Source organism: Miniopterus schreibersii, assembly GCF_964146895.1.
Source record: "Miniopterus schreibersii genome assembly, chromosome: 18".
NCBI lineage: Eukaryota > Metazoa > Chordata > Mammalia > Chiroptera > Miniopteridae > Miniopterus > Miniopterus schreibersii.
The window spans coordinates 9146209-9166749 of record NC_138121.1 but is presented as its reverse complement, the minus strand read 5'-3'; the positions used below and the strand labels follow the sequence as shown (position 1 = coordinate 9166749).

The following is a 20541-nucleotide window of genomic DNA, read 5'->3' as shown; positions in this document are numbered from 1 at the left end:
TGGGTAGTTCTGTTCCCTCAACTAACCAGGAAACTTCTTGAGGACAAAGAACTGTTATACCACTTCTGTATCCCCAGAGTGGTTTCCTAACACAGTGTTAAGTGTTTTAAGTACATATCACATAGTACTGAAAAAGGTCTTTCAGATTTTGAAGGCCAGATGCTCACTAGGCCTGTAAAAATAACTTTAAAAAGTACAGACCAGCCAAGACTACGGTCCAGCAGTGTGAGATCTGACAGCAAAGCCACAGCAAACCAAAAGCTTCCCCGACAATACATCAAATCCCGGACAACAGTTTTAAGAGCAGTAATGACGGGGGAGGGAAGGGAGAATAGAGATTTAGATACACTAGGAATCTGACCTGGTGGTTTCCTGGCTCGGAATGCTATGTAATTTTGTTTCCACTGGGGAGGTCCCTACTACCATTTGGCAGACTCTAAGGACACACACAAAAAAGTCAATCATAGCCGCTATCTCATGCCTAAATTTAAAACCAGACCAACCCAGCTGTTTTTGCTTGTAATAAATTCCTATCCCACCCTCTTTTTTTTTTCAACCACAAGAGGGAATAAACACTCAGGAAACACCTGCAAATAAAATTTATAACTGATTCCATTCTCTGTGCCAATGGCTAAGCTGGCAATTTTAGAAAAATGCACAATTCTAAATGGCTAAGAATAACTAGCTTTGATGCCTCACTTACCAGACACTGTAGCAAATATTCCAGTATTCCTGGGCTAAGTAAACCTATACTTGCAGGACCTAGACAAATACAACAAACACTGGATATAATTAAACGTGCCATGTTATTTTTAATCAGCAACTAGTAACAATAAAGTTGTTTCGGTAGAACTCTTACAAAGCACTCTCCTGTACATCCTCTTACCCAAGCCTCCCGCTCTGAGGTAGGGAATAGCACTATCCCCAAATCACAGCTGAGCAACTGCGCCCCGAGTGAAGTGATGTGCTCCAGGCCACTTGGGGAACACATGGCAGAGTATGAACCAGCACCTATTTGTTCCAATTCTGGGTCCATTGTTTCTTCCACGATACAGATCATTACTAGCTGAGCTACTTACCTGTACTTTAATGTTAACTTCCTTGAAATGGGTACCATTCATGAACAAGTTAAATATCTGCTTCTTTTCTCAGGAACTGTTCCAGTTTAAAGTTCCTTTTCCTCTCCCCCCTACCTTTTATGTTTTCATTAGCTAGCTAAACTTTATAAAGGGTGTGTATATGTATGTTACATACATACGTACATACATACATAATCTTTATTTGTTATACCGAATTCAGCCTTTTCTCCTATTCTTAATTTTAAAGCAAGTAAGTAAAACTTGTTCTTTTAAATTTCCCTCTGAAAATCCTCAAAGCTTAATTAGACTGCATTTACTGCTGTGGCCTTTGACTAATTTTTTCCAGTTATCCCTGTCCCTCAATTTTTTTGGAGGGTCGGGGAGATACTTCTTTCTGGTACAGCAGGTTTGATCAGACCTGCAGTGCAATCTTCCCCTTAATGTCAACAAACTTAAGATCTTCCTTGGTGGAGCTTCCCAGAGTTACCTGCTAGTTTCTCTGCCAAGCAGCCTAGGACAGCAGATGTGTTTCTGTGTTTAGCAGGATGACCTGAGTCCTGGCAAGCTACTTCTCCATTTAAATTGAGAATTTCAGTCAATTTCTGGAGTGCATCCTAAAAACAAAAATGAATAAGTGGATTTGATAAATACGCTACTTAGGTTTTCTCCAAGGTAGTTCTCATAGACCAAAGCTATAATCAGGTGTTAACTCAGAATAACCATAAAAAATGATATAATGTACCCAATAATACCATTACTGATGGGAAATATTATTTGATTAGCCTGAAAGTTGTCTCACATAAATCGCTAAATTCTATTTCATTCAAAATGTACCAATTATACCAAAAATATGCTATACACTCTTGAGTCATTAAATCATTTGGGTAGACTAAATCTACCCAAATGCCATCATAATTCACAACAATAGGGCCTAGTGATGTTGAAGTAAAACGTTAATTTTTTTTTTTTACCAAGCAAGAACAAATCTCACCAGAGTTTTTGAGGCAAATTGTAACAGAAACAAACCTCTTATAAGCCTAGTCAACATTCAGTTCATCAGTGACTTGGCCAAAGAGTTTTCCCTTCTGTCCCTATTGCTTTGCCCTGTTGGGCCTTAATGTCTGAGGCTTAAACAAATGAAAGATGTCAGAATCCAAAAATTTAAAAAAAGGATTCCATAAAACATATGGATTAAAGCAATGAAAGTTTGATACTTTTGTTCTGTGTAAGGGATAATCAAGGTTATATAATCTTTAATGTTTGAGTAAGACTCAAAGTGCTCTCAGTGTAACAGTTTTTTAAATAGAAAACATGTAAAAAAATTTTATGAGGAAATTGTTTAAAGATAAGAAAATCAGCTCAGCAACTGATTACTCACTTCTACTTTCCAAAGACTGTATTTTAGATATAAATGCTTCCATTTAAAAATTTTTTAATTTTAAACTAAAGCTTATAGTAAGCTATTGATAGGAGGATGTGGCACTTCATTAGGAATAAAAACCAAGCTGACATAATGAAGTTAATATTGACTGAAACGGACCTCAAATGGATAAAGAGGAAATGCATCATATCAAATGCTCTTTGTGGTCATTCATCCTGTGTTTAAGCACAGATGACAGTTTTATAAAAGATGAGTATTAACTTACTTTAGTGGGCAATGGACATTCATCTAGTAACAATGTTATAACAGCTGGTCCCAATGGATCTTCCAATGGAATAACTCTAATTAAAGACTGGACAACATCCAACCATCCTTCATCTAAGAGCAAATCAAGAAAATCATGTGATAGAGCCACTATTTGAAAAACATGAAAATATATAACCTATAACACAAGATAACTTCATATTAAAATAGAACACTATTGGCCTTCATCCTGTAACTTTTAAGCAGCTAGCATTTGACATGGACATAGCCATCAATTGCTAGTAATCATGATAGAGTTAAAGAATCTGAATTTACAGGACTCTGGTGATTTCTGGGCATCTTTATTTGGAGAAAATTCAAGCTATGGTACTGGGTTCTCAAAATATGATTAAAATAGTTTTTGGCATTTTATTTACGATATAGGAGTTTACTAAGAAGATTAAGTATCTGAAGCAGTTGGCTCTATTTTCAGAATTACACTTAGAAAATTGAGGGGGAAAAATTATCCTTCCCATTCTAGAGGAGTTATGGCCAAAGATCTGTCAATGCCAAAAAAAATTTCTGGTAATAATTTCAATGATAAAACTATTACTGACAGGTACAGCTACATATTCAGGATGCAATATACATTTCCTATCCGTTGTATAAGAAAATTTCCATGCACTAAGGGATTTTTTTCCCTTGTCATCTGTGTTAAGTATTTTTGAAATCTTTTATTTAAAAAAAAAGTGGTAATGTCTCATAATCATTAATTTCATAATCATTAGTTCATTAGGAAGTATTAAAAAAAAACTTTAAAAATACCTGTTTCTGCCATTTCGTGCAATGTAATCATTGAATAGGGAGGTTCCTGATCACTGAAAAATAAACATTCAAGGCATCAAACTTGACGAAGTAAGAAATGACAATACCAAATAAAAGTTTACACTCAGTGTGGGGGTAGAAAGAGAAATAAGAAATGAACACAGATGAATGCAGAGAAAGAGATGGAAGAGACAACCAGAGCTGTAATCTGTAAGACAAATGCATACCACATGTGCTCATTTCCAAGGTCACTCTCTGATTGCCCACAAACAAAATGGGCAGAAGGACACACAAAAAGATGACCATATGGCCTGACGTAAAAGCACAGGACTACAACTGGAGACCAGACCCTACGTTTAGCTTTATTCCTAGAGGCCCAGTGCCAACTGAGACAAGCCAGGGAGGTCATCATCATCTTCCTCATACTTACCTCAAAGACATGTCAGGAAGGGAGATGACAATCTCAATTGAGGACTTATGGAAGCAAGGGCCTACACATTTTTAAATGCTGTTCTGGGAAAATATCACTATATGCTTAAACTTCAAAAAATGGTGTAAGAAGAAAAAGAAAGCAAAATTAATGTTGGAGCTATTTAATATTCTAAAAGGTCATTATGTACCTTCATTCAATGGGTTTCAAACCGTGATCCTAGGAATCTTAAGTGCTTTAGGAAAACTTCAATAGTGAATAAAATAGTTTCCATCAAACAATGATACATTTAATTACTTAAGGAATACATTTACCACTTATTTGTTTACATATTGTGGCTCTCTGTTTTACTATGATAAAAACCATAAAGACAGTTGTCTTCAATTATTTAATCCTCAGAATAATCTTGTGATATTGGAACTACTAAATTCATTTCAGGTATTCCTTAGGTACTGGTAATTTACATCCTGTATCCTTTCATAGCAAGAGAAATTCTTATTTAAAAGAATTGTTTTAAGCGATATAACTGACAGATACAAACATTTCTGGAGAGCAATGTCGAATTAAATATGCACATACCCAACAATTCTAGAGAAACTACGCCACAGGTAATAGGTGCCCATGAGGCTATTTGCTGCAGTGCTATTTGTAGGAACAGAAATTTGGAAGTAACCTAAGTGATCATCACTGGATTATAGGATAATAAAATACAGTACCTTCAAGCATACAAAGGAATATATTGTAGTAGTCAGAGCAGTTGTAACTTTACACACAGCATATAGGTCTCAAACATAATGTTGAGAGAAGTTAAAAACAAAAAGATTCATATAACTGTATGAGTTACATACATTTTTTAAATAGCACACTATATACAAACTTCCTATACCTAAACAAATATACGGCAGGCAGACTGGAAGACTATAACTTAAGTTCATAGAATGGTTACCCCCTGATATTTGGAGTTGGGTAGTACAGTGGATAATGAAATTAGGGAAGAGGAGAAAAATAATAAAAATATGACAGGATCAGCAACCAATAAGGAATATGAGCACCTCAATTCTACACAGGTGCACTTAAAGGACACACACATCCCTACACCGAAAAAAGATAAACTTCTTTGTGGAACAGAAATAGAACAGAAATTTCTGGTGGGGAGGCAGGCACTAAAGCCACAGGACTACTGGGCTCTGGGTCAGGAACTAGACAGAGACGACCAGGAGCTCTGTGACTGCAAGGTAGGTGATGGGGACCAAACCGCCACCTGTGCAAGGGATGAGGAGACTCACTAAGTGAGGCTGGAACAGGGTTCCCCTCTAAGTGAAAGGAGTTGAAAAATTATGAATGATAATCTGAGCTACAACTGGTGTGAAGCTGCAAGTTGCTAGTGACAACAAACAAAAACAGAGAAAGCCATGCAGCAGGACCTGGGCTCCTTAACGTGGGATGAGAACTCAGAACCATCAATTTTAGGCTCAGTCATACACTGAAGGTCGCTGGGACCCAGATGGAACAACAACAAAAGTGACAGATCAGACTGGAAGAGAGGGAGAGAAAATATGAATGACAGAGAGAACACACACACAAGTGAGGGGGAAAATTTCCATCTAGAAGAGCCTGCAAATTAAAGTCCTAAATCACATGAGAATAACTAACATTAATACCATTAACAGTCTGAGGATAAAGTCACTACCAAAAAATGCAAACAGAACTTCGAAATGATTTTAAAATAAATGTATTTAAAGTGTATTTGCTACAGCAGCTCTCTATGACATTAGGAACTGTGCTTTCCTGTCAGAGCAATGCCATCCCTTCCTAAGTAACAAGGAGAGTACAGATCACTTTATAACTGCAGACACCCTTTTAGGTGTATTCTTACTAAGCCCGTCTATCTTTCACGTCTAGTTGTAAAAGCCTTATAAACTTTGTAAGTTATAAAATTCTTCCCCTCCAGTAGTTTCTAAAACACAAGCTATGGGGCTGTGTTTATAGACTGTCTGAACCCTGTTTTGCCATTAGATTCTCCAACATGGCCCTTCACAGTTGTTCTCCATCTGCCTCACTGTCCGTTCTCAGAAGAGTTCTAACTATAATGCAGCGCAACAGGTTTTAGGTGAAACGTACCTTCTTATACAAATGTACACCACTTGCCTCATGTAAGTGAATTATGTGCTTTATCGACAAGTTCACTTGTAATTTGTAATATTTTCTGAAGTTTGGAAATAAAGCTCCTACCACCCTGCCCCCACACACTCTGAATCACTTTATAAAACATACGGCAAAGTCTACTCTGTATTTGTTTTTCCAATGAGCTTAAATAGCACTGCTTATTATGGTTTACTTCCTTATTTGGGAAGGACAACTTTCACTACAATTTCATGGTATGTTTTAAGTTGCACCATGAAGGAATTTTATATAACAGCTTCTCGTCCCTTGCTTGAGCAATTTGGGGGATGTAAATGGCATAGATTAAGTTAATAGGTATTTCCTACAAACATAATCAAATTACATTAATTCAGCAACCAGAACTACTTTGAAGGCTGGTTTTAATAAACTTAGGAAGGCCTTTCTGAACCGGTATGGAGAATATCTTTAAGAACCATTCTTCCCCAGCATGTTCTACAGCAGATAAAAAGATGTGCAAAGCAAATTTATTTCTATGAGGGGAAAGTAAATCCAGAATAATACTCACAGGTATACTTTGATTTATGCTATGATTTTTGAGGAACTAAACAAAATTAATTCCAAAAATATGACTATCAAATATTTAGGTACTTAAATTTACTAGCAGAGCCTGAGGAAAAAGAATTCAGATATAACTTATAAAGACATTATTATTATCTCAGAACAATCCCTGTAAGAAAGGTATTACTACCTTTTTAAAGATGAGGAATCCGAGGCTTAGAGAAATAACTTACTGTCATATAGCTAGTTAATGGGCGGGGCCAGAATTCGAAGCTGGGTCCATCACAGTTCAAAAACTTTTGCTCCTAACTACTGAACTGTACGGTTAAGTTCAAATATTTTTTCAGTTTGAACAATGCCCTTTAATTTCACTGGTATTCAGACAGGGATTTAGTATTTAAGAGTTAGGCAAACTGAGGAAAACATAAAACAGGTACAGGTGTGATCTGCAGCTTCAAGAGACAGGTTTCCCAAGCGGATCTAAGAGGGCCACACAGGGAGACAAAAAGGCAGGAAGACGAACCCTGATCTGCACTCTCATGAGGCCCACACCAGCTGCGTGCCGTCACGCTCTTGAGTCTCTGGTCAGCGGGGACACAGGCAGGCAGGTAAAGGTGAGTCTTTGTGCAACCATTTCCTATTGCACCCTGAAATACAAACTCACTCCATATTTACTACATTCCCTGTAAAGACCCTAGATTTAATTAGTGAATTCTGCTATAGAAATGTTTAGACATTTCCAGACAAGGGTAGATGTTAATAAGTAAAAACATCAAACTGTAAAGTATATTCTGCCATCAGAGGAGAAATAAAACATTCTCACCTGTGTTCTATGAGCACAAGGCTTGGCGAATACACCCTATGAACTGAAAGAGTCCAGAAGTTATGGTTCCTGGCAGAACACTTTTCATTACATAGGGGGTGACTGTAAGTCAGATACTTACTTATCTACAAGGGTCCGTATGACTGCCAGTGTGTCCAGCACTAGCCCGTCTACATTTTGTTTCTTTCTTCTTGGCTCATGTGGTCCTCGGCCCCTTCTTGGTGGCCGAACAGGGTCTCGGGGTTGGTTCCTTGTGTCAGCAGTGGGTACTGCATTGTTCTCAGCCTGTTGCTGCTGGGTGTCAACACTATCTTCTGCTCCACTGTCATCTCGGCAGATACAGGAATTACCCATGGCAGCAGTGGCACCTCTAGTCCCCAGGAAGTGGGCTATGTGTTCCTCAAGAGTCAACAGCAGACCCTGGCCAAGGCTTCTGCTTGCTAAGAACACGGCCCAACCAATGACAATCATTTAGATAGTTGTCAGTTCTCCATGCACTGCTTTCATAATCCGGAGTCGAGATCCCTGCATCCTATTTGTTTTTAACAACTGAATGCTGACGGAAATTGCAGAGCTGATCTCCAACATCATCAGTCACAGGGAATCCTGGTCATCGGGGGCAGTTCCAAAAGAAAAAGACAACGAAAGGAAAATGAATCAAAGGTCCATGGCAATTTGATTACTCAAACTTTTCTAGTTTGATTTTATAGACAGTAGGGTGACAATGAAGAATCATCTTTGGTTATTTTTATAGTTTCTGACTCAAAGAGGTACCTCTGCATAAGAGAATTAACAATCAATAATTTTTACCATTATATTATAAAGTTGATTGCTAAGCCATATCCTTGTAAACCTTAGGAGTTGCCACTGATTTTTTCAAAAACTGTGTGGTTCTATCTGTACAGAACTACATTAGAAAAATGTATACAGTTGTTCAAGGGCTCCTTTTGTGCATAAAAAAGAAATTGTCTCCTTCCTTAATTTACATGTATGAGAAAATTTAATGTTCCAAATAAATACCTAAGTACAGAGATTTATTGTTTAAAAGTTATGATAAAACTGTGATAGCACCTGTTTGATATCAAGAAGAATAAAAGGATAGAGTGTTCCACTTAAATTACCCAAACTGCAGAGGTTTCCCATGGAGGCTCTCTGGAGAATTTCCAGAAATCATACAAGTAGTTGCAAAGTTTTTCTGTTATCTAAGCAAGATTCCTTTGGGGGAAGGCAAATATTTATCACAAGGTTGCATTTTCACAATGATTACCTTGTTATACAACATATCTGCTACAAAGTTAAGAATACGGATGCACCAATTATCTTTGAAAGTACTGACCAAGCACCTCATATCAGGCACCATGCTAGCACTGGGAGCACAAGGCACAGTCTCTGTCCTCCAAAAATTCATGGATGCCCAATCTCACCCCACACAGTATGTTTATTATCGGAAAACCTAATGATAGAACCAGCTCTTCATTAAACTGAGAAATCTAGTTAGGTCTAGAAAGAAGTAAAGATTTAGAAGCAGGAGACTGACATGGGGCTGGTAGCAAAAAGCAAAACATCATGCCGAGGCCTGGAAACTAGGACTCATGAGGCCTCAAATGGACACAAAGAATAGAGACTAGTGTACAGTCTCTACACAACATTTGCTTATTTACAATGAAGTCCTCTGATACTGAGTAATGGCTCAGGAATAGATATAAATTAAATGTATAATTCGCCAGGCCGGGCGTGGCTCAGCGGTTGAGCGTCAACCTGGGATCCAGGCAATCGGGGTTCGATTCCCGATCAGGGCACATGCCCGGGTTGCGGGCTCGATCAATGACTCTCTCATCATTAATGTTTCTGCCCCTCTCTCCCTCTCCTTTCCTCTCTCTGAAATCAATAAAGATATATTAAAAAATAAAATAAAATAAATAAATGTATAATTCAATGGGATTAGAAGCAAGAGAAAAATTACTTCCATTATTTGGACAGATTCGCAGCAAATTCTTTTAAACATCTGTCCAGTTTAATTATTGTTAATAAGTATGTGTGGGGGGTTGCTGAAAAAAGAGAGATGGAGATAGAAAGTCTTTGCATATATAATTTAATCTAATATATGTAGAGACGGGGAGGGACAGAAAAGGGGAGTGGATAGAATGGGTTAAGATGGGATAGGAGAAGAGAGGAAAGGCAACAGACAGACATTATCTCGGTCCAGGTACCAAGACAGCAATGGCTGAACCAAGTAATAACACAAGTGTTCTGGGTCTCCCCAAAACAGTGAGGCTGCCTTCAAGATTTATTTAGAGTTTGTACTTAAAAGGATGTGACTGATATATAGGTAGGAGCATGATATAAGAACTCAGCTGGAAATAGCTTTTTAAAAGAGAACACATTCTAAAACAGCAAAGAGTTGAAGTAATATCATTCCCATACTGTAGGAAACAGGGTATACAATTCCCTTCAGAAGGGAGATAACCCAAAGATTTCAATGCTTAAAAGGGCAGGAGACAGAAATCAGAAATAACTCTGGGGGTCCTGACATAAATTTCTATTGATCTTATAAATTATGCTCGTTTCTGTCAGAGACCAAAAAGCCACATTCAAGAAGTGATGCTCTGGCCCTTCTCAGAGAAAGTTCAGAGGAGGTACTTTTGGAACAATTCAGATGCGAGGAGGTAAAGAATCTGAGGTTTTCTGGCAGGTGTACCACTAGGCAGTAGCCTAGCTGATATGCCACGAGGGCACTTTCTTGAAATCCTAAAGTATTATATTAAAAATTTTTATTTGCTAATTTTTAAAAGTAAAAAAATGAATACACATTCATTTTGAGACCTAAATGCCACATACATCTACTGGAAAATAAAAGCCTCTTCTCTGCTCTCTTCTGAAAGACATTCTTCATAGCCCATTCCTTTCCCAGAGGTAACCCTCTTTAAAAGCTTTATGTGTTTATTTCCACATCTACTATTATGTAGTCACAAAATGTTTTTTAACTTAACTAGGACGATGCCATAAATACTGTTCTGTGATTTGCTTTTTCCCCTTAACAATACATGTTTCTACACCAGTATATATAATGACCTCATCCTGTTTAAGGCTGTAAAGAAATCCATACTCTGGATTATCAGTGTTTCTTAACCACTATGCTATAAAAATCTGTGGCTAAACCATGTGGCTGTACCATCCCCATTGGGGATGGTAGAAGGGATGGTCCAGAATTCCAAAAAGGGAACTCTATCTGGGAAAGCTTCCTCTCCTGGGGATGCTTCATCACCCCAAACAGTTCTATGGTATCAAAGTCACCAGAGCAGAAGGGAATTCCACTGGCCTCTCTAAAGCTCCTGAGCTTTTCCACAATTAATATGGAAGTTGGGATGGGCATGGTATGCAAACAGTAGATTCAATCCAACCAGACACATTAAGTTGGGGAATACATATCCAAGGAAGCGAGACCACTCGGGTATTAAAAATATCTGGCAGTGATTTGAGAATGTCAAGGTGAAGTTAAGACCTAGAAAACAAAGCCTTGAAGGGAAGTAGGGAACTCTCTAAGTTATAGTTTAATGTGAACACTTGTAAAACTATTCAGAATAATTAAGAAGAAACAGTGTTGGGAGTGCTTGTGAGGAAAACAGTGAGTTAAAAAGTTGTTGGATTATAAATTTTTAAACTTTATTCTATCCAAAATTTTTTGCTAAGGCTTATATAAACTGAATATAGAATAATTAATCTATACAGATTTCCACTTAGTACAGTTTCAAAGTAAATGGAAGATATCCAGTACATACAAACAGGCATTTTTAAAAATCTGACTAAATTTGGAGGTAAGAAGACAAAAATTCTGGTTTGCTTTTGTTTCCCCCCCCCCACCATTTCCAAATTGACCTCAAGTGTAGCTCAGGTCAATTTCTTCTAAGTCATTTTCCTTAAATGACCCAGAAAATGATGTCAACTACAAAATCTGTGAGAGAAGGAAAATTAGTAAGGAAAAAAAAAGTTTTCAAATATTTTAAAACCAAAGACTTTGTGTTTTTTAAGGACTAGCTAGAGACCCAGTGTAAAGAAGGGATTAATTAGGTAGGACAGCCCTGAGGCATTTCAAAGGTAAGACTATAAAACATACAAGGAAAAAATAGGGCTATTTTAAAATTTTCTGAAATGAGCATACAGAGTACTTTTGAGGTTACAGCCAAAGGCAGGGCACATAAATAAATAATGTGTGTGATCTTTCAGATTTATTCAGCACTAAAAAACGTACAGCTTGTCATCTGGAAATGGTTGTCACTCCTGATACTTTTCTCAGAGAACAAATTGTGAATACTTCAGGCAAAAGCCTGGGTAATGAAATTATACAATTACACTTTGTTTCATCTCATTCCAAAAAGTATTATGTGACCCACTTTCCAAGGACTATTGTTTTAAGACAGTAACACTCAGCCTACAGATCTTGTACATGATGCCAGAGGTCACCTACAGCATAGGGTAGGGGCTTTACAGTCAGAAAGACTCGGCACAGGTCCCAGCCCTGCTATATTTACAGCTGTGTATTCTAATTACCCTGACTACAGGCACACTTTAAAACAGGGAGATAGTAATAGTTCTTACACCTCACAGTACTACTGTGAGGATTAAATGAAATAAATAGTGCTTGTAAGACAAATGACACAGCGCCTAATACTTAAACTCAATCCCCAAATGCAAGATGTTATTACAAAATGAGCACCTAACTAATCAGAGGTAACAACATAATATGGGAGGTGGGGACTCTGGAGTAAGACCTGACTTAAGAGCACTAAGATAACTAAACAACTCATCTTTTATAGAACTCTCTACCTTGTACTAAAATAACCTTTACCTTTACTTATCTATACTTTTAGACAAAGAACCTTGGGACTGTAGCTTAATCATCCTAAAGATGATGAGCATTAGAATCCCTTACTTTTGCAAATTCCTGGTTCCACTCCAAATAGCCAGAATCAGAATTTCTAGGATGTGGTCCAGGCAAGTGTTTTCTTAAAAGCTACCCAGGTGATTCTGATAGTGGCTGGATCTGGGAATCACTGTGCTATACAGAACCTACCAAAGGACCTGGCACAGTAGGCAGGACCTACCGACAGAAGAGACAAACTGAAGACACTAATGGGTGATTCTTCCGGGGTCAAAAAAGGTAATCTTCCTTTCCAGGAAAATGAATTGCGACTACGTTTGGAGTGGTCAGCCAAAATATCCATTTTGAATACAGTTACATCCATTAGTGATTATGTACAATGCATATCAACATAATGAATAAAATAGCTCCCTATCTTTCTCACCAGATCTACCCCATGAAGCATCATAATGAACCTAGGTGGTACCCTGCTCTTGGGTAATGACATACAGGGGTTAAGAGACTGAATGAAAGAGAAAATGAATAAGACTAGAGAGTATGTATATCTGTAATTCCTATCGATATACCTAACTTTGAAGACTACTTTGCATTAGATGGCCGGCCAAGTCAATTTTGAAACCAAAGACAAGCTAGTCACAAAATTTAAACATACACAACTATTAAATCTGCAGCTGTGGAAATCATCAACTGATGTGGCAATTATTGACTGTTAATGATACCACTAGATGCCATGGCTTAGTAGAAAGACTTATCATCATCTAAATGGTAATGTTTTTAAAATCACATTGTTCATAGCTCCTTTTCTGCAAGAGTATAATTATAATCAAGCATTTCCTTTGCGAATCTATTTCTCTGAAGTGTGGTATTGTTCATTTTGATTCCTTTTTAAAAAAGAAAGTAAAGATTACTCCCTGCCACTTCCATATTATTTATGATTTATTAGATTTTTATATTTTATAAAGCTGCTCTGAGAGGGGGGTAAAAATCAACTTGGGCTCTCAGTAAGTTTTGTGTTAAAGCAATGAGGTCTGGTACTCAAAACACAGACCTCTACCATCATAAACAGCTCACCACACGAGACATCTGGCCAACTGGTCTAATCCACCCTAACAAATGGTCCAGGAATCAATGATTCATCTCTTCAAATATTTGCTTGCATTCAATCATAATACAGCTCAGTGACATTAAGAACACTTTCTTTTCTCTGAAAATAAGACTTCAGGATTATGCTGCCAAGAAAGGAGAGGCTGGTTAAATGAATGACCATAGAAAGAAAAACCAAACTTTGGGTTTGAAATTACTGTTGCTGTCATCTTCACCTTGTCATTTTCAAGTCATGTTATAGGATGCAGCATTTTTTCCAATCCACTTTTCACCCCTCAAGGCTAACTCATATAGCATGAAAAGTAACAATATACAATGCACTGGAAATTTTAATGATTTTCTCTCATTAGAAGATGTTTTAGATTTTTTCCTAAGACAGTATTATAAGTGATAGCACTTGCATCATGTTTATTAGTCCCCCCTATTTTATCATGACAAATTTCACACACACACAGCAAAGTTATATTTTACAGTAAACACCTGCATACCCACCACCTGGATTCTACCATTAACATTTTACTATACTTGCTTTATTACATATCTATCCATCTCTACCCATCATCAATCCATCCAATTTTTTTAATGCATTTCAAAGTAAATTGCAGGCATCAGTATACTTCCCCCTAAATAATTCAGCATACATAACACTAACTGGATTTCAATTTCTTTTTACTGGTTAGATCTACATATAACGAAATGCACAACTGTTATGCATATATGTGCAGAATTTTGTCAAATACACATACTTGTGTAACTCAAACCCTATCAAGACAGAGGCCCTTATCCAGAAATATATTTGCTTTTAAAATATAGTGCAAGACACCTCAAAGACCATAACTTTCCTACTGAAGATTTAAACGGGAAAAACTTGGAAGTCAACAAGATTATCTGGTAGTATAATAAATAGATAAGAAAAGTATATTAGATATCAAGAGTACATTTGCCAGTTGAAATAGAAACCACCCAAAGATATTTTAACAGGAGTATTTTTGTCTCTAGACTCTAGAGCATCTCGTATTGGGAGGACGGGGAAATTGTGGAATATTTTGTTGGAACTTCACTTTTCCCCCAAAAGGAAAGGCAGTTCTGATATTTTAACATGTCACACAGGTGTCCAAAATTATGTATCTGCAGTGACACTGGCCACTTGAGGTTTAAGTCATACAGGGTACTATTATCTCCTGAACCGTAACCTTTAAGTTGTCTGGGAAAAGTACTGGATGATTCTGATACTTCTCTTATGCACTGAGGTTGGTTAAGAAAGTACACCTTTGAGGAGAAAATAGATCATTTTTCTGCATGAACTGTTAGAGGAGTATTTGGAAAAGCTTTCTCTAAAATGTTGAGAGCTTTTTAACCCTGTAGCAGTGGTGCCTGTGGCTAGGTGAGAATTATGGCAGAATTAATAACAGAATACAGTCTGACCTAAAACAGTACAAAAGAGAAAAGACAAATCCTTTCAGCATTCAAAAAATAAAATTTAGGGCTGGGATACAGTGAGGAATTTCCAGAAGCAATAATAGTTAAAAAAAGGAGAAGTAAATCATCCCTGCCGGGTCTCAAAGACTGAAAATGTTGCCTTGGACCTAAAAAGGAAATACTAAGGAACAAGTGAGGTAAGTGCTAATGACTGCAGTACAAAGGAGGAAAACAAATATAACACTCCAGCCCAGCCGGGCGTGGCTCAGCAGTTGAGCATCGACCTAGGCTCCAGGAGATCACGGTTTGATTCCTGGTTCAGGGCACATGCCTGGGTTGCGGGCTTGAAACCCAGGTGCGGGCATGCAGGAGGCAGAGGATCAACGAGTCCCTCATCATTGATGTTTCAACTCTCTCTCCCTCTCCCTTCCTCTCTCTGAAATCAATAAAGATATATTAAAAATATATATATATACACAGATGTGTTATTTAAACACAATTCATAAATCTGAAAGATACAGATTTTCCTATTATAGAAAACTCTTTACTCTTAAGAGAAGCAAACAAAATGTATGGACAGCATGGATAACAACACTTTCCTTAATGAGATCTACTTAAAATGGTGTCTGAAAACACTCACTTGGGTACCCAGAACCTAAGAGGTATTCAATAACTACTTTAAGTGAATTTATTCTAAAATGTGTAAAAATAGATGTTTCCAAAATATTTATCACTTTTAAAAACTGAGACATCATTGAGTAAATATGATTCCAATGTTTATATGCCAGGCACTGAGCAAAGATGAAAAAAAGGTCCCTCATGCTCTTGGCAGAGATGAAGGACAGCAACAGACAACACACTGAGTGCCCTACCCGTAACGTAACACACAGCAGAGTAGCCTAGCCTATGGGTAAAGCATCCTTGGGTCCACTGGGAGGAGGCCTCTCACTCCAGCATTTTTCCGGTGGAAAAGAAACTTAGTAACATCAAGTATTTTTGTACAAGCAAGTTTGTAGGTGACTATATATAAGCATTAGCAAAAGGGATATGGAGGATTTATATTGCAACACATTCATGTCTTAAATTATAAGCCAAAATATTGTTGGTACGAATATCCTGACCACAGTGAAAGGTTAACCAAAAGCTCATAAATCAAACTGATAAAGAAGCTAATAGTAATTCTAATAAAAAACAAAACAAACAAAAACCACAAGATGAAACACAATGGAAAATAAGCACTGCTCCTGATGACTGCAGGAATCCCCGTTCTGCATATGACACAGAAAAAGCTCTGCGCTGGTGCCAAATTTCCCAAAACAAGCTTGCTGGGAGGAAAAGGTGTTAGACAACAGTAAACTCCAATGTACTAGTTTTGGTTTATGGACACCATAGTTTAGTAATCCTTAATAATTCACCTAGTAAGTTATGAATAAGTAGCCCTTAGGCACATGTAAATATGAGTAACTACGGAGCAGTAAGAATGGAAAAAAGGCCCTGCTCTTCCCACAAGGTGGGGCAGGGTAGGAGTCAGACTTCGGGAATCAGTGCATCCAGGGAGTACAGAGGAGAATCCATGACTCTTCAGAAGGTACAAGGGGTAAGAATACGCTGACCCTGCAACATTAAACTAGGAGGTAATAATAAACTGGCCAAGTAAGGTATTTCAAACCTTCTATTTGATGTGTATAGGGCCCATAAAATTATGCCTGGAAACTATAATTTCAAGCAACAAGAAAGCTACAAGCAGGGTTCATTCTTTAACAAACTTAAGGAGTGCATCAATTCTTTGCTATCTCAAATGCACTCTTAGTTTTCAAAAGCTCATAAAGGGAGAAAGGGGAATATCCCCTAAGAGTCCACCAGTTTAAGATTAACTTTACCTCATTTAGTCTTGTATATATCACACAGTTATCCACAGTTAAATATGCTTTATATATTTAACCAGCAAGCATTGCTTTTTGGAATGGACACAGAGTAAACTATAACAAATATTGTACTTTTTTCTGATCATAAAGATTGGCAAGATAACTATTTCAAAAGCTGACTTATTGAATAGATAAACCAAAGGGAACATATTCTTTCTCTTATACTCCTAAAACTTGTGAGTCTCTTCCTAAAGGCTATGGCCCAAGTTTTGGCATTCACTACTTCCTGACTATTCTTTCAATCTTCTAATTTGAATACGGGGGTGGGGGGAACTGTCCAAATTCAATAATAAATGCCTTGAAAATGTCAAATATTTGAGAGAAGCTAAACTGATAGTTTACTACCCCCAAATAACTCTTTTGAAATAGATTACTGGTTCCGCTGTGGTTCCCATCTGGGGTGCAACCCTGTGGCTATCATATCCACCGCAAAACAGAAAGTCTCCAATTTAAAGTAGTGTAATAGTGATTACCATCCTCAAGAATTCCCAATACTTTCTCAAACTATAGCATTTATGGAAGAGAGCTGTATTTTAAGGATGCAAAGTGATGTCTCATTTCATTATAACAAATTACTTCATTATTAGGGAAAGTATAGGCAATTCTTGACTGACTGAATTAAGCTCATGAGTTGAAATAAACTGTTGTAAATGCGCTTCAGGAACACACAGCAACTTTTGTTGTTGTGATTCTCTTGCTGAAACATACTTCAGAGTTGCTGTCTTCCCCTATTCACTAGAGTAGCGTTCTATTACACAAAACGTTACGTCTTCATTTCCCCTTGATTCTTAGCCAGTTTACTATGGGAAAAGTTATTTTGCTGACAAAGCAGAAAAAGGCCACACAGAGTATGCTGGAACACTTCCTATAATCAATAATTTAAAAATAATCATGGAGTACAGAAATAATGAAGGGTTTGTGGGGAAAAAAACAAAAACAAAAAGCAGGTCACAGACAGACATTAAGCAGCAGGTCAGGACAACATGTCTCCTGGGAAATCAGAAAGCTAACAAAATCACCACAGTGATTTTGAAAAAAAGACCCATGAAACGTAAGATTAAAAAAATGGGAAATACAAGCTAGCGTTTTGTTAAAAACGGCAACAACAAACTTCAAAAATAATAAGTTACTGAATATTTGGAAAACCAGCTCTAACAAATGCCACTAACTAAACATCAGGAAAATGTCATACCTGGACAGAAGGATCTTATAACTTCATAAAGGAGCTACAAAGAAAGATGTCATCCCAGGAAATGCAAACTCTGTAAATAGTGAAAAAATAAAGAAAACCATTGTAGAAGAGGAATTTAAAAGCAATTGCAAATCTACAGTTTGGGACTACTACAGGAAGGCATACTTTTCATGGAGGGGAAAAAAAAGTCTCATTTACAAAATCACAACTGAGGGAGGAAGGAAGATTCCATACCTCTAGACATCCAAAGGCCATGAATATATGAAAAAAGGAGAGGTAGTTTACACTACTGAGATGAAATTAAATGGCGGAAAATTTCAGCTGTCAGGGAAAAACTCCCTGAAGAAAAAGATTATATTATACTGCTGCCTCCTACCTGCACCATCAGAATTTCTAAGTAAATTAAAACTCTGAGCAAAAACTGGAAATCCCTCCACCCCCATCTAAGCAGGGGTTTAAGCCTTGGGTTTAGATTGTAATATGATGGAAACAGCTGTGAACCTTAAAGCTTTCAGTATAATACGGCTCCCAGAACTCCAAAGGTAATCAACAACTACTGTATTAACGCTAATCCCTTACATCTACATACTGTTTTACAGTTTAGAAAGTACCTTCACTTTTATTCCTCAACGGCAAGCCGTTTGGTGGTAGAATCACAGTATTTGACTTTCACGCAGCTTGTGGTTTGTCCCGTACTTTCCACACTGCCTTTATTTTACAGGAGACACCTAAGCTGGATAAGTCACTTGTCTAAGGACAAGTAGATGGTAGGTGAGGTGCTGGGACAACTGCCTGGACTCTACTCAGTCAGTAATAGACTCTTTCAGCCCTTAAAAGTTCAAAGTACAACACTCCAAAGAGATCAACCTCATTCTGAAAGGACAGAACTGCGGTCTCAGTGGACCACTCTGCCTTGATCTACCTCCCAAAGACAGGGAAACTGAGGCAGCAGGTAGGGGCAAAAGCCTCATCCAGAGTCAGGCAGGGAGTACCGGTGGGAATGGAGTTCCCCCACCCCACCTCACTACGCCTAGAAGCAGAATTCTGTGTTTAAGACACCGGGTCTTGCCATTCCTGCTACCCTCTCCCTATTCCTCACCGAGGCTTTCCTACAGATGGGGGTGTCTTCTTCCCAGGACCGCCCAGCAATCCCCTCTCCACAAGGCCCTTGCCCATTTTTCACATCGGGCCTCCGGAGCACGGGAATCCGCTAGTTCCGGCTGCCGACTCCTAGCCCCTCTCTCTGAGGCATCTCTCCACCCCGAGGCATTTTTATGTCTCCCGGGGGAATGTCTGCTTCCCACCGATGCCACCTAAACCTCAAACTCCACAAAAGGAAACCCTCCCAAAGCGTCCTCCCATCTACCCCTTCCGCCCTGCACAACCCCGAGAGCACTCAAACATCAGCAGCTTTCGGGAGCTACCTGCCCCTCACCTGGGCCCCGTTAGCCGCGGCCTTCTGGGGATGGGCCACCCCGAGAACCTCATCCAGTCTACCACCCCCTAAAGGGGGAACACCCTCTTCCAGGAATCTCTTCAGGCGCCTTCAGCGCGGGCCTTCGTGGAGAACCTCCGGGCTGTTTCCCGGGCTCTGCCAAACGCCACCCTTCCCCGGTACCTTCCCGGAGCCTTCCCAGACCCCAGTCCAGCTTCCCCGCCGCAGACTCGGGGTCTGTCCCCTCCCTCACCGACGTCCCCTGCCCTCGGACTTCCCCCCGCCGCTCCGCGTCCCCAGGGGCTTCCCGGGGCTCGGCGGCTGGGCTGCGGCACTGACTTTCTCCAGCTCCCGGGTCCACTCGAGAGACGGGAGGCGGCGGCGGCGCGACTCCTTTGTGACAGGTCCGACAGAGCGCTAAAGATGGACGCGAGGCCACTGCTATGCCATTACGTGCTGGGCCCACCCCCGCTTCGTACCGCCTTGGCTCTCCTTCAGTCCCCTAGGAAACGCCCCTTTCTCGGTAGCAAGCTCTCTCCCTGACAACCAATCATCGTCCCTGAACGTTATCACGTGACCTCAGGGCCCGGCCCGCCCTCCAAGCTGAGCTGGCCAATCCCCTGGCTGAGGTGTGAATGGCCCAATCAAGTGTCTCCCGCGGGCTTTCTGGGCACCGGATTTCCATCGGACTCCTGGGGAGGAAGAGAGGTGCGGATTGGGTTTCGCCGCCGGAAGCGGGGTGGACTTTTGTTGTGGCGGCGAGGAACAGGAAGCCCTGAAGGGTCAAAAGGAATACAAAAGCAAAGGCTATTTTCCTTTTCTTTCCTTTTTCCCAAAGAGCCAGCGGCGTTGGCGGTGGCTGCTCAGGGTGAGCGCTACCGAGGAGAGGGTGCCCCGCCTCCCGCGCGTCGGTAGGTGAGTGTGGCCTGGGCCCTGGCCAGGCTGCTAGACCTGGGCTCCAGCTTCCTCGCTGAGGATATGGGGGCTGTGTCTGACTTGAGGTTTAGCGCCAGGCCTGTTCTCAGTCTGTGCACTCGCCCGGTGTTCTTAGTCGCCTAGGCCAGAGGCTTGCAGAGCCCAGCCTGAGGGGGCCGAGGGAGCCCGCGGGGTGGCCTACAAGTCGA

General features: G+C 39.4%; 1 protein-coding gene across 2 annotated transcripts in view; it reads right to left on the bottom strand.

Annotated features, from left to right (window-relative positions):
- RSPRY1 (ring finger and SPRY domain containing 1) overlaps positions 1-19958 on the bottom strand; it is a 32971-nt gene extending 13013 nt beyond the window's left edge. Inside the window, exons 1-7 of one of the 2 annotated variants that reach the window (XM_081118721.1) lie at positions 19757-19958; positions 17983-18052; positions 7585-8069; positions 3529-3581; positions 2726-2838; positions 1567-1693; positions 704-762 (exon numbers count right to left, since the gene is read on the bottom strand). In XM_081118721.1, the coding sequence (XP_080974847.1) occupies positions 704-762; positions 1567-1693; positions 2726-2838; positions 3529-3581; positions 7585-7934 (702 nt within the window). In that variant the 5' untranslated portion in view covers positions 7935-8069; positions 17983-18052; positions 19757-19958. The remainder of the gene's footprint in view (positions 1-703; positions 763-1566; positions 1694-2725; positions 2839-3528; positions 3582-7584; positions 8070-17982; positions 18053-19756) is intronic. The other variant, XM_081118722.1, reaches the window with a different exon arrangement.
- Between the last annotated feature and the right edge of the window lie 583 nt (positions 19959-20541).